Consider the following 14,816-nt stretch of genomic DNA (forward strand, 5'->3'; position numbering starts at 1 on the left):
TAAAATTAGAAAGATAATATCACAGGGAACATGTGTACTAAGTTTAAAGTTGATTGGACTTCAACTTCATCAAAAACTACCTTGACCAAAAACTTTAACCTGAAACTCGCACTTTCATTTTCTATGTTCAGTGGACCGTGAAATTGGGTCAAAAGTTTCATTTGGCTTTAAAATTAGAAAGATCATATCACAAGGAACATGTGTACAAAGTTTCAAGTTGATTGGACTTCAACTTCATCAAAAACTACCTTGACCAAAAACTTTAACCTGAAGCGGGACAGACGGACGAACGAACGGACGGACGAACGGACGCACAGACCAGAAAACATAATGCCCCTCTACTATCGTAGGTGGGGCATAAAAATAATTGCAATATGTACTGTACATCGATCAAATATATCACGTAATTAAAACGTTGTAGCAACGTAATTGTCGACATCCGTAAAATTTACAATAGCAAAATTTCTTCTTTTATTATGTACTAGATTTAATTTGTCTTGTTTGTATTGGTAGAACTAATGAACAATATTTGATATGAGGCAGGCATTACCTGTGAAAGGGGACGAAGTCTGTACGAATTTATTCATGTTAAAAAAAGATACAGAAATACCGTAACGTTTCCGATTTTGGTTCCGTTGTTAGGGCTTTTAGTTGTGACGCTATTTAAGTGATGACGTCATATTCAAAGTAAACGCCATTCACCAAGCCACTACACTTAGATTCAACGTAAGTACATTTTATCTGTATTCTTTAACTGTTGTTTTTTTCTTCTTACTTTTTATAAAGTTTTTATTATAAAGAAACAGAATGATGTTCCCGTAAAGTTTTGACGTCATAAAACAAAACATCTGACGCCACAATGGAAAAGTGATTGTCAAAAGTTAGAGAGGCCGGTATATATGTCAAAATACAGGATTTGGTGTTTCAAGCATGATTTTTGTGCTCCAAGCATTATCACTACCAGCGACGTCACAATGTGCAAAATGATGTGAGAGGTGAATTTATTTGACAGCAACGTCACAATCGTGACAATGCGGGTTTTCTTCGTATAAATGTCGGAAAATATCAACCGCTCGTCAAAAAGGTTCACATTGTGCCTTGGGGCTGATATTTTACGATGTCAGCATGTAGAAACCCGATAATTTATACATATCGCACCACTATTCTGGTTTTACGTGCATGATGTAATATATAAAACCATTTTAGAAGAGAGACATGATAGGCCTAGATAATAAATTAAATTTTGTTGTACTCTTGCTTTATAAATTATTTTTACAAAAAACTTTTGCTCATTTCGTCTGCAGAAACCTTACACACGTGTAGCTAATTTGATACTAATTCAGGTCAGGATAGCAAGCTACCAGTTGTATGTATTTGCCATGTCATGTTAACTTTATATACAGACACAGTGATGGCATACCTTGAAAATAACTCAAGTGTATTTACAATATAAAGTCTTGTGCATTGAACTCATAAACTAAAGAACTGATAAAAATTTAGTATGAATAAATACAAAAGATTTTTTACAAAAATCAACTTTGTAGTTTTTAAGTTCTGTGTCATTTTGGTCTCTTGTGGAGAGTTGTCTCATTGGCATTCATACCACATCTTCTTTTTTATATTTATATTTCTGTTTTTAAATTAAGGTTGTGTTTTTTTTAATTACATATTTTAATTTTTATTATTATTTGAAAAATCCGGATAATTTTAAACATTTTTGACATTTTACTATGTTTTACAATTTGTATAAATTTGTTAAATAGGTACACTGTATATATTTGTATATAGTGTCTCATAAGCCTATGTAGGCTGGGTATTTGTCTTATCTTACTATTGTGCAATGTATATTATATATTATCGCTATTTTGTGCATTTTTTCTTTGATCTTTTTTTGTGATAATTTTCATATCATGCTTCTCGCTTGAGATGGAAAAATTATCGCTAGAAACTAAGGAGGCCACGTGGCGTTGCTAACCAAATTGACATGAAATTGACAACGTCGTCATAGGTAAAATAGCGATAAACAGATTATCATTAGTCATCTCAACTCGATTGCTTTTCTCACTTTCGCTGTACCAGCTCAAGCGAGAAAATCAATCTCGTTGAGATGATCAACGATAATCTATAATTATCTGTATGTATAAACATCAGTAGACGAGTATGTGACACTTTAATAAAATAAATTATTATTTATATTTATTTATTTTTGCAAGGGACAATATAATTTACCAAAAAATCATTCCACTACTCCTTTAATTATTATTATTATATGTATATAATGATTGAATAAATAGTCAACGATTAATCTGTATTATATATATATGTTCCAGACCGTATCTATGAGTTTTTGGACCGTATGCTTACTTTTTCAAAATACTCATACGGTCGAACTAATATAAAGAAGTTGTTCAAGTTTAATGCAAATGCATATATAAACAGATCAAGATAACTTAACTCTCAAAATTTATATAAAAAAGTTCAAATGTAATTGAAATAAAAACTTTATATTTTAACTATTTAAAAAAATCACGCTAATTAAATCTGTTAATTTCTTGTATGTCTTATTTCACATGTCGACCAGTAATACATTAATTGAATTATGTGGCCACTGAAATTGAAGATATCGGAAGAAAACATAATGTGGAAGGACACTATTTCATATCAATTTTAGAAACAAATATGTAAATGCAAGGGAACATGCATAAACAGCAAACATTTAAACGCAAAAAAAATACGTCCATCTAATTGTAATAATAACAATTTGTAATACTAAAAATAAAGATTGTTCTAATGGTTGTCTAAATGTAAACCATATAATCCAATAACATGTATGGTCAGCTCGTACTCGACAATACGCGTATACTCATACGGTCCGACCGCACGCGTATGGTCGGACCGTACGAGTATACGTATATACGGTCCGGACTGTACTCGTACAGTCCAAATACTCAATGGTCTTGAACATATATATGGCAAATTTGTAAATGTAAAACATACATTTATTGATCATAATTTTCAATTATATATTTTTTTTTTATTTTGGCAGTGGCTTATTTGCCGGTGAAACAGTAATTATGATCTGATTATAATATCTCGATTAAAAGCAAGCTATAAATAGCTTTACCATAATTCATGGAGTTTTTTCTTCAGATTTCCAAATTAATGAAACAAAATATTCTGTTCGAGTACAGGACAAAAAATATTCTGAATCCAGATTCCACCCATACCTTTAATATAGTGTTAGATTTAAAAAAAAAATTTATTGATATCGTTGAAAAATTAAATAAAATTGTTTGCACTTCACTGACTCAAGCAAAAACCATGACCCTCCTTGAAGTTAAATTGTTGCTCCCTGACAGTCTACAGTTTCTTTTTAAATTATATTTAATATCACTATGCAAATTTTATTAATGTCAATTTTTGTAGAACTACATGTACCCCTCAGCAAGGACATCAGATATTGAAGAATTGATTGAGGAAACCCTAAAACATACACCCCCAAAACCAGGCGGAACACGCTATAAGGTAAGAATACCCTTATTTCCTCCGTATAGTGCAACCTATATTGGAATATTTCCCAAAATTATTATTGTTTGTATTCTATGTTGTTGTTTTTTTTTTAATTCAGTACGAAATTGTTATAATAGATATGCATTTGTAACTAGCATTGTGAAGATCAAGATACTCTTTTGGGACAATAAAGGGTAACATTAAATTTAACTGAATATATACATGTAATTATGTGGTTTATGTATTTTTCAAGGAGATTTGGAAAAGCCACGTCTTACACACAGCTACATAGATCTAGTATTTATTTGCATTAATGTTTGACCTAGAATAATTACAATTTAACTTTTTGTACAAATAAGTTTTTGTATTGTCATTGCAGGAACCAACTGTAAGAGGATAATCGCAACAGCTACGGAAATACCACCACCAGGGACCAAGGATAACATTTAAAATAAACAAAGTTAACGATCAATTCTTCACTTTTTGATATACAGATATAGGAAAATGTGGTGTGAGTGCCAATGAGACAACTCTCCATCCAAATAACAATTTAAAAAAAGTAAACCATTATAGGTCAATGTACGGCCTTCAACACGGAGCCTTGGCTCACACCGAACAACAAGCTATAAAGGGCCCCAAAATTACTAGTGTAAAACCATTCAAACGGGAAAACCAACGGTCTAATCTATATAAAATTTAAAAAAACGAGAAACGAGAAACGCGTATAAATTTCATAAACAAACGACAACTACTGTACATCAGATTCCTGACTAAGGACAGTTGCAAACATTTGCAGGCATTATTTACTTTTCATAAACCTTTTTTTATAACTTTCATGGGTGGGTATTTAGCTATCCAGATATTATATTCAGAACGTGAACATGCTTAATGAGAAATGTATACTACGATGAAATAAATTAAATATAAAAAAAAGAAGATGTGGTACTATGATTGCCAACGAGACTCTCCACAGGAGACCAAACAAAACAGAAAATAACTAAAGAGGTCAATGTACTGCCTTCAACAGTGGGCAAATCCCATATCGTAAAGGCAGCAATTAAAGACGGGTTAAAGAGACCGGGGCAACATCCCTCTTATAGAGTAACATATATGATAAATGCATATTATTTTTACAAGCACTATCAAAAACTGCATACGAATAGGCAGCCACTCAGCTATAGATGACCCTAGGATTCATTTCTGTTATATCACAATAACTGAAAGTTCAAACAGTAGTTCGATTGAAGCTACAAAAAAAAAGATGATGATGCAGAATATACAATTCCTTCAGAGAATAACACCAACATATATCATCTAGAGGTCACCTCATGGTCCCAAACACAGTTGATACTATGTGTGTGTATATACGATCATTTTTTATAGCATAATATAAAAGTGCAAGTATATTACGTCGACGTAATGTGATATTAACGTTGTAGAAACGTAATTTTACGTCACCACAACGTTAATGTATGATGTTTTGATAACGTTATATAAACGTTGTTGTAATGTCAGGAATAACGTTGTAGAAACGTAATTTTACGTCACCACAACGTTGATGTATGACGTTGTGACAACATCGACATAACGTGATATAAACGTTGTTGTAATGTCAGGAATAACGTTGTAGAAACGTTATTTTACGTCACCACAACGTTAATGTACGACGTTGTGACAACGTCAAGAAAACCATACACTTTTACGTAAATACAACGTAATAACCTGACGTCAATGCGACGAAAACATGACATTGTCACGACGTAATTATGACGTAACATTGTTAGCTGGGTGTCTGGTTTGTTGATCTACCTGTGCAAGCTCAGGTACAAGTGATTAGCGATCTTAATCCGGATATCCCTCAGGCGTTAGAACTATGTTGGATTATAACATAAAAAGCCTAAGGGTTATGCAATTACATGCATTTGATTATAATTGATAAAAAAATGGCGTCGGGCTACAAAAATGATGAAGTTTTGAACGATGGCGGAAGACAATTTAACGATGGCGCAAGATAATTTAACGATGGGGCGAGTCATTTGACGATGGCGCAAGACATTTGAACGATGGCGGGGCGCCATCGTTAAACAGGCCATGGAGATCCCTGAGTATAAAGCTAAGCTTTAATACAACTGTCACATAAACTTAACATTAACCAAGTCCAAGATAACTAAACAAAGACCAATGAACCTTGAAAATGAGGTCAAGATCAGATGAACCATGCCAGGCAGACATGTACAGCTAACAATGCTTCTATACAACATATATAGTTGACCTATTACTTATAGTTTAAGAAAAATAGACCAAAACACAAAAACTTAACACTGTGCAATGAACCGTGAAAATGAGGTCACGGTCAAATAAAACCTGCGCGACTGACATAAAGATCATAAAATATTTCCATACACCAAATATAGATGACCTATGGCATATAGTATTAGATAAAAAGACCAAAACTCAAAAACTTAACTTTGACCACTGAACCATGAAAATGAGGTCAAGGTCACATGACATCTGCCCGCTAGATAGGTACACCTTACAATCATTCCATACAACAAATATAGTAGACCTATTGCATATAGTATGAGAAAAACAGACCAAAACACAAAAATTTAACTATAACCACTGAACCATGAAAATGAGGTCAAGGTCAGATGACACCTGCCAGTTGGACATGTACACCTTACAGTCCTTCCATACACCAAATATACTAGCCCTATTGCTTATAGTATCTGAGATATGGACTTGACCACCAAAACTTAACCTTGTTCACTGATCCATGAAATGAGGTCGAGGTCAAGTGAAAACTGTCTGACAGACATGAGGACCTTTCAAGGTACGCACATATCAAATATAGTTATCCTATTACTTATAATAAGAGAGAATTCAACATTACAAAAAATCTGAACTTTTTTTTCAAGTGGTCACTGAACCATGAAAATGAGGTCAAGGACATTGGACATGTGACTGACGGAAACTTCGTAACATGAGGCATCTATATACAAAGTATGAAGCATCCAGGTCTTCCACCTACTAAAATATAAAGCTTTTAAGAAGTTAGCTAACACCGCCGCCGCCGCCGGATCACTATCCCTATGTCGAGCTTTCTGCAACAAAAGTTGCAGGCTCGACAAAAACCATGAAATCAAATATCCACGAATATACAAGTTTTCAGCAATCCACGAAAATTGATACCCATGAAAATAAATGAATCTACAAGTACTATACAATTATGTTAGAATAGCGGTGTCACTTACAACTAGTTCATACTTATTTTTAGTCCTTTTCTCAAGCCTGTGAATGATGTGTTTACAGTGTTTTTTTGTTTGTTTATTGATATTTACAGTAAAAACAAGGCCACATGTTTTCTCAAATTTTGCCATCATGTAGCTTTTCATATAGAAATAGGGTTTTGCTCATTGTCGAAGGCAATACAGTTACCAGAATTTGTCACATTTTAGTAATTCTACCACATTTCCTAATTTTATATGCCATAATTATCTATAAAGGGGACACCTAAAAAATATTAATGAAGATAATATAAAACTGACCTCCCAACTGTTTCTTTCTTCTCTTAACATCTGTCCTAACTTTAATCTCCTTTTCTTTAACCTTTCTGTCTTCTCATCTTTGTCCTGTATAGCTTTGTATTTGTCCATGCTGGAAATTGATTTACTTTAATAATTATTTTGAAAGGATTAGTCTGTCAGACAAACATGACAAAGAAGCAACAGTAGTCCTCAGTGGTCCTAAAAGGAATGTATACAATGCAATCATTTGTAGAATATAGATCATATCCTGACCAATGTTATGGTCAGAGACATCTTCAATGGAACTCAACAAATCATCATGGGCTGCGGCATCAATGTGCCAAATATCAAAAACATATTTCAAAGGAAAAAACAATAATTTAAGAAATCAAAATGTAAAACTAGACAAAAAGATGTCCCTACACACAAATCTGAAGTAATTGTATTATAATAACAAAGTTAGGACTTTCTTTGAGATATTATTGTGTCTGGGAGACACAAATGATGCCCCACAGATGCAAAGATTTAGTGTTATTTTAAAATATATGATTGAAGGAGGAGTCATCTGGATATGCTATGTGTTATGATATTGTAATTATTATATTTATTTATGTTGGCCTAATAGTTGTGTACAAAATAATCTTATAACTGTAAAGTTTAAAAATCACCATAACAACCATAGATACTGATGGAATGATTGGAACTTTCAATTTGACTTTACATAACGATTCCAGAATTATCATGATGCGTTATTTAAACTCCTAACATTGTTCTAGAAACTTCCGTTTTACAGTTTTCTAGAACTTTTCTTTCTACAGTGTTCTAGAGACTTCCGTGACAACTATTTACAGACACTAAAGTTAAACGTTCAGACATAAACATAGACAAAGATATCGATAGACATGAATATTCTCAGCAGTTGGATTGACACCTTTATATTACAAACAACATCATACTAGATTATGACCTTAGTATTGGACTTGGATTGGATTCCCGAGAAGATTTCGGGATGAAGAAAAGATAAAAGATTGGACATACTTTGACAGCTAAGTTGACATTTCTTTTTGTGTAATACTTCTTGTAAACTTGTGTATAATAAATTTTGTTAAATTATATTATTGATTTGTGTCTTTTTTTGGCTACAATTTAAGTGATTCTGGCCGTAGCATACATGTACGGGTATGCACCTTATGAATGCAAGTACATGTATATACTACAAAAAACGACAAGTTTAACTATCTCCCAACAGAGCAAATACCAATTCCCAATCTTAATAGTCTTATTGCATGATTGCTAAGAATCTTTTATTTTGAACCTTGTGTGAGCCTTGTCAAATATAATGAATAACATAAGTTTGCTATAGTACATGTAAGGTATCTTTTTAAGATCTATAGTGGCCTTGATTCAATATGTTACAGTATAGTATATACCACACAGGGCCGACCCCACGCCATCTCTATACCGAGCAAAAAACGAAGAATTCCAAGAAGCCAACAAACAACTGATACCATCAATTACTGCCAAGAAACCACCAAACAAAAGGAAACTTATATGAAGAACAAACAGAGGACTACATTCCTACAACAGGACGGCCAATATATCAAGATTTATATGTACCATCATTCTGTGCCATCAGAAAATTAAATGTAAAATTATTTTAGTGTGAAACCTTAAAAAGGATCTTTCAAAAGTAAATGGAGATGACACAAAACAGCCAAGATAGATTTCCAGTACTATTTAAAACCTGCAGGAAATTAAAGTTAAAAGAAGTAAGATACAAAGAACATAAATCCTTACCACCACCATTTCCAGTTCAACCAACATTGCCAAGAAATTTTGCGACAGTAAACCACTTTACAGCATTCCCGACGCGATTGGAAGTAGTACCTCCGGCCAAAGGGAACCCAGTTGAAGTGGTAGGGGTGTGCCCTACATTTATAAGTGTTGTCCAAATTAGGAAGAAACTTTATAAAACTGTACACTGACATTGTACTTACATTCATGTTACACAAATTTAATTTCTATTTAAAAACACATTTTATTTATACACTTACCATTATAATAGTTTACAACCATTTTAAAGTTAAAGACAATTCGAAAAATTATAGATTAACTCTAAATTTAGTAACTTCATTTGCATTGTACTATGTTTGATTCATTTTCTGTTCAACATTACGAGTATCCCATAGCAACGTCAACAATGGACAATTATGAAGTCACATACATGATACCATTTTTTTGTACTTCAGGGGTTCTAATTTTTTATACTTTGTCCTGATGAAGCCGATCTAATCGGCGAAACATGTCGACAATAAAAGATGCAGTTTACTTAAGTGTTGTTGTCAATGTAGCAGTATAGTATATTGTATAATCTTCTAATTATTTATTTACCTTGACCTCATGCTTTGTTCAGAGCCCCAGTTTGATTGCTTTTTAGCTTCCATGTCAGATTTCTGAAAATAGTTAACAGCTGTACCCCATCTTTCCCTGAACTGGTCATTGTGGTCTCTGTGTCGTACAATAGCTTGTTCATAAATATTCTTTCTTGTTGTCCAGTAGCGAGGAGTAGTTGGTAGTGCCATTATGAAAAATCAAATTATCTAACGGTACCTACAATATTTGAAAACATTTGCTTCAGTTTATTGTATGAAAAAAACAAAAGTTTGGCTCAATTCTTCAATGTTTATGTATGATAAACTGGGCTGGTGATAAAACTGCCAAGGACTACCTGTGTCAGCCAATTTATTAGAATATATATATATAGACAATCAGAAAGCTCAGACATTGGAATAAAATCTAACAAAACTCAAAAATGCAACAGAGATTGCAAAATCAGAAAATTGCTCAAGACACAGAATCAAAAAGGGAATTTTTAAGGGCATACAGTTACAGGGGAGGTAATGATGTTGCTAATGTAAGTTGTTATTTTCGTGACGTCAAACTATGACTTATCGGGAAAAGATTTAGTTTTCGACTGATTTTTATCATTTAAACTAATTTAACTTGAAAACGAGTCCCCTCTTTTTTAAAATGCCATTTGGTTTAATTTTGTGAGAAGATTATGTGTGCCAATTTTCATGAAAACATAAATAGTGCAATTTTTATAAACTTGATAAATATACAGCAAACAATGATGTTTTTTTTCCTACATTCATGAATATTTGATAAATATGAGTTATTTCTGAATAAAAAATGTATAAATTTTTATGATACTTATAAAATACAGAAAATACAAATTATTTAACAAAAAAACAATTAGTTTTTATCTTTTAAAACAAAACAGTTATGTCTTTCTTTAATCAGGTAAAAAATAGTCTATATTGAAACTTTTATCAAAATGTAAATACGGGATCAAAACTGTATGGTACATGTATGCCCTTAACAACTAAAATTAGGTGTTCCAAGTTTGTATACATGTAGTTATAATTTATATTATGATTTTTTTCCACAGTTGCTTACAAATTATAAGTTTTTAAAATCTTTTTGCTCATCAGTTGCTTACAAATAAATTATAAAAAATCTTTTTGCCTTTTTGCTAATCATTCATTTCATAATCATGATCAGTTGCTTACAGATAAGTTTTAACCAGATGCTCCGCAGGGCGTAGCTTTATACGACCGCAGAGGTTGAACCCTGAACGGTTGGGGCAAGTATGGACACAACATTCAAGCTGGATTCAGCTCTAATTTTGGATGGTGATTAAATAGTTGACACAGCATAGGTTTCTGACACAGAATGAATGTGTTCTAATGAACTTAAAATTTTTGTTTTCTCTTAGAGCAATTCACTATGCTGTTGAATATTAATCCTCTCAAAAAAATGTTTGAAGAAATTTTCTTTTTTATTTATGAAATTTCAAATGAGAAAAATTGAACCCAATTTTTTTAATCACATCCCCCTTTCCCTTATTCCAAAACTAATCTCAATTAAAATTTCTAATGGAGTTTGCAACAATAACTACTCATTTAAATATATCATAAAATATTAAGATGTAAAAAAACTGCTTGTTATCACTTAATGGTAAAGATTATTTTAATTTATCAGTTGGTAGTAAAAAGTGAATATACATTGTATATTGTATATAACAAAGATTTAAGTTGATTCTGGACAAAGAAAGATAACTCCAATTAAAAAAAAATCTTGCTATTGCACAATATTTTGCAATTAGATATTTCTTGCTTACTATTCTGGACAAAGAAAGATAACTCTAATTAAAAAAAAATTTGCTATTTCACAATATTGTGCAATTAGATATTTCTTGCCATTGCGCAATACTGTGCAATTGAAAAGACTTGCTATTGCACAATACTTAATATAATAATTTTAGATCCTGATTTGGACCAACTTGAAAACTGGGCCCATAATAAAAAATCTAAGTACATTTTTGGATTCAGCATATCAAATAACCCCAAGATTTCAATTTTTGTTAAAATCAGACTACAATGTAAGTTTAATTTTGGACCCTTGGGACTTTAGTGTAGACCAATTTGAAAACAGGACCAAAAATGAAGAATCTACATACACAGTTAGATTTGGTATATCAAAGAACCCCATTTATTCAATTTTTGATGAAATCAAACAAAGTTTAATTTTGGACCAACTTGAAAACTGGGCCAATAATCAAGAATCTAAGTACATTTTTAGATTCAGCATATCAAAGAACCTAACTGATTCATTTTTTGTCAAAATCAAACTAAGTTTAATTTTGGACCCTTTGGACCTTAATGTAGACCAATTTGAAAACGGGACCAAAAGTTAAGAATCTACATACACAGTCATGACAGTTAGATTCGGCATATCAAAGAACCCCAATTATTCAATTTTGATGAAATCAAACAAAGTTTAATTTTGGACCCTTTGGGCCCCTTATTCTGTTGGGACCAAAACTCCCAAAATGAATACCAACCTTCCTTTTATGGTCATAAACCTTGTGTTTAAATTTCATGGATTTCTATTTACTTATACTAACGTTATGGCGCGAAAACCAAGAAAAATGCTTATTTGGGTCCCTTTTTGGCCCCTAATTCCTAAACTGTTGGGACCTAAACTCCCAAAATCAATACCAACTTTTCTTTTGTAGTCATTAACATTGTGTTTAAATTTCATTGATTTCTATTTACTTAAACTAAAGTTATTGTGCGAAAACCAAGAATAATGCTTATTTGGGCCCTTTTTTGGCCCCTAATTCCTAAACTGTTGAAACCAAAACTCCCAAAATCAATCCCAACCGTTCTTTTGTGGTCATAAACCTTGTGTCAAAATTTCATAGATTTCTATTAACTTAAACTAAAGTTATAGTGCGAAAACCAAGAAAATGCTCATTTGGGCCCTTTTTGGCCCCTAATTCCTAAAATGTTGGGACTAAAACTCCCAAAATCAATCCCAACCTTCCTTTTGTGGTCATAAACCTTGTGTTAAAATTTCATAGATTTCCATTCACTTTTACTAAAGTTAGAGTGCGAAAACTAAAAGTATTCGGACGACGACAACGACGACGACGACGCCAACGTGATAGCAATATATGACGAAAATTTTTTCAAATTTTGCGGTCGTATAAAAATCTTTTTGAACCTCATGATTTTTAGTTGCTTACACAGTAGTTACAGATACAGATACATGAGGTGGGCAAATATTTATTTTGTTCCAAAATGTTTTCCCACAATTATCAAAGGAACGTCACTTAAGTTCTGGTGAATATAAAATATTAAAAACGGTAAAATTTAATGGACTCAAATTTCCGGAACGTTCGATTTACATTATCTGGAAATTCAGGTCTGTCAAATTTCGACTGATTTAAAATTTTATATTCACCGGAAGTGAGGTTTCTTTCATAATTGTGGGAAAACATTTTGAAACAAAATAAATATTTTCCCACATCAAATGGAAATGTACCTTATTTTATCTTTTCTTTTGAATATTTCTGGAAATATTTTACATCAATAAGCACAAAAAAGGTAGGACTTTGTAACTACATAAAAATTTCTAACTGGCTATAAAAATTTCATGTCAAAAAGTTCCCCCCCCAAAATTTGCTCTCAAACTCCAGACGTAAAAAATGGCTTCACGGCCTAGCCAAGATCAGATGTGCATTTCATATTAGGTCTATATTATAGGCTTGTAAAGACAAGAAGATAAACTTTACATAAGTAATACATCTTTGAACTGAAGAAGAGAATGAAGGATTTTACAAGGAATATCAAATATCATGTATAGGTGTTACCGTTTTGAAAAAAAAACACTAAAATACACGCTGAAAATTGGCAAAATTTCACGTTATGTTGTTTCATTTAAAATTTTACTGTTTTTGTCAATTGATAGTTAATAAGTGAACTTTATTTGAACTACATTATTGGTTCCCTGTTATAGACAATTTATTCATCTTTTTTTTACTGGTTGTTGCAACAAAAAATATTCAGTGGTTACAAAGTTATGATAAAAAGTTGAATACTATGCGTTTGTTATGAAATTTTGTACTTTTGTTTTCAGCTTGCTCAGTGTAGTGATAAAAAAGAAAAATAAATCACATTTATGCTATTATGTGTTTTGTTTTCTCTTCTAGTATATACATTATCAAATTCTACCTCTTTATCAAAATTGCAGAACCGTAGCTGGAGATATATGTGATCAAAGTTGGATATACAAATAAAGTGAAAAAATGTCTTGTCCGTAGACATGCATTCCCTACTAGTAAACTGGAAGCATAATAGGGCTCTTCACGGTTAGTTCGGCCATATTGGATAGGGGGCAGATTTTCATAATAGAGGTAAAAATGGTGTGAAAAATACGGGAAAACATCATTAAAACAGAGCTGTTGCTTGGAAACACACATAGGATTTCCCACTTTCATACCATTTCCACCTCCTTCCAAAAAATCTGCCCCCTATCCAATATGGCCGAACTAACCGTGAAGAGCCCTATTACATTAATGTTGCATTGCTAAGTTCCTGTTCTTTTGTAGATATGAAAACACTACTAACATTTTTTTCTACCATCTATTAATAGAGGGAAAAAAACAAAAATATGTCAGAATGTCTTGTCCTTAGACACATATCTTGTCTGTGGACATGTCTTGTTATCAATATTGCTTAGCTTTATGGGTCTTAAGTAGTCCTATGAGTTGTTTAAACTTAGAAATATCTTATTTTTAAAGCAATCACTTAACTTCTTGTTGAAAAAGAAACATAGAAGATAACAATTGGGTGCGAACGTGTTACGCGTAAGGTGTAAATGTGGTTTTGGAGCGAGCGAACCCGATACCATCATACATGTGTAATCTTGTTCTTTTACACTTACACTGGACTCGAATTCGTGGATTTCACATTTATTTCAATTGGGAATTTGAAACCATTAGCCCAATTTAATGACTACTGTACGGAGTTTCATAAATAAAAGTTCATGATTATTTGTTTAATCTTATTTCTTACTCGAAACAATGTCAGTTAGGAAATCTGTAGCGAATGTCAACAGGAAATGTCTTTCTTGAAAAACAACATAACCACGCATGCGTTTGATAGTTAATATTCAAGTCATATCGGGCGAGTTTTGTATCTGATTCCGGATACACAAGACAAGAAATAAATTTGGGTCATAAATCATTTTGTAAATTGATATGCTGAAAAAGGCAATGTTTCTAAATTAATGATTTGAAACGAATAACATAATATAGATTGGCTATGATAATTATTTCAGTTTACAATTTTTCGGGGGCTTGTTTTTTCGGATTTTTCGTTTTTACTGACTTCAATTTTACATTGTTTTTTTATTTCATTTTTTCAAAGT

General features: G+C 32.2%; 1 protein-coding gene and 1 long non-coding RNA gene across 2 annotated transcripts in view; one reads left to right on the forward strand and one right to left on the reverse strand.

Annotated features, from left to right (window-relative positions):
* Positions 1-14,563, reverse strand: part of LOC139527628 (trichoplein keratin filament-binding protein-like) — a 38,155-nt gene extending 23,592 nt beyond the window's left edge. The window contains exons 1-3 of the mRNA XM_071323160.1: positions 14,462-14,563; positions 9,429-9,647; positions 7,059-7,167 (exon numbers count right to left, since the gene is read on the reverse strand). Coding sequence (XP_071179261.1) covers positions 7,059-7,167; positions 9,429-9,619 — 300 coding nt within the window. The 5' untranslated portion in view covers positions 9,620-9,647; positions 14,462-14,563. The remainder of the gene's footprint in view (positions 1-7,058; positions 7,168-9,428; positions 9,648-14,461) is intronic.
* On the forward strand, positions 3,428-4,188 carry LOC139526088 (uncharacterized). Its single transcript, XR_011665122.1, has 2 exons — positions 3,428-3,525; positions 3,890-4,188. It is a non-coding gene; the product is annotated as an uncharacterized lncRNA (long non-coding RNA).
* Positions 14,564-14,816: the final 253 nt, after the last annotated feature.

This window comes from Mytilus edulis, chromosome 6 (genome assembly GCF_963676685.1).
Source record: "Mytilus edulis chromosome 6, xbMytEdul2.2, whole genome shotgun sequence".
Lineage (NCBI taxonomy): Eukaryota > Metazoa > Mollusca > Bivalvia > Mytilida > Mytilidae > Mytilus > Mytilus edulis.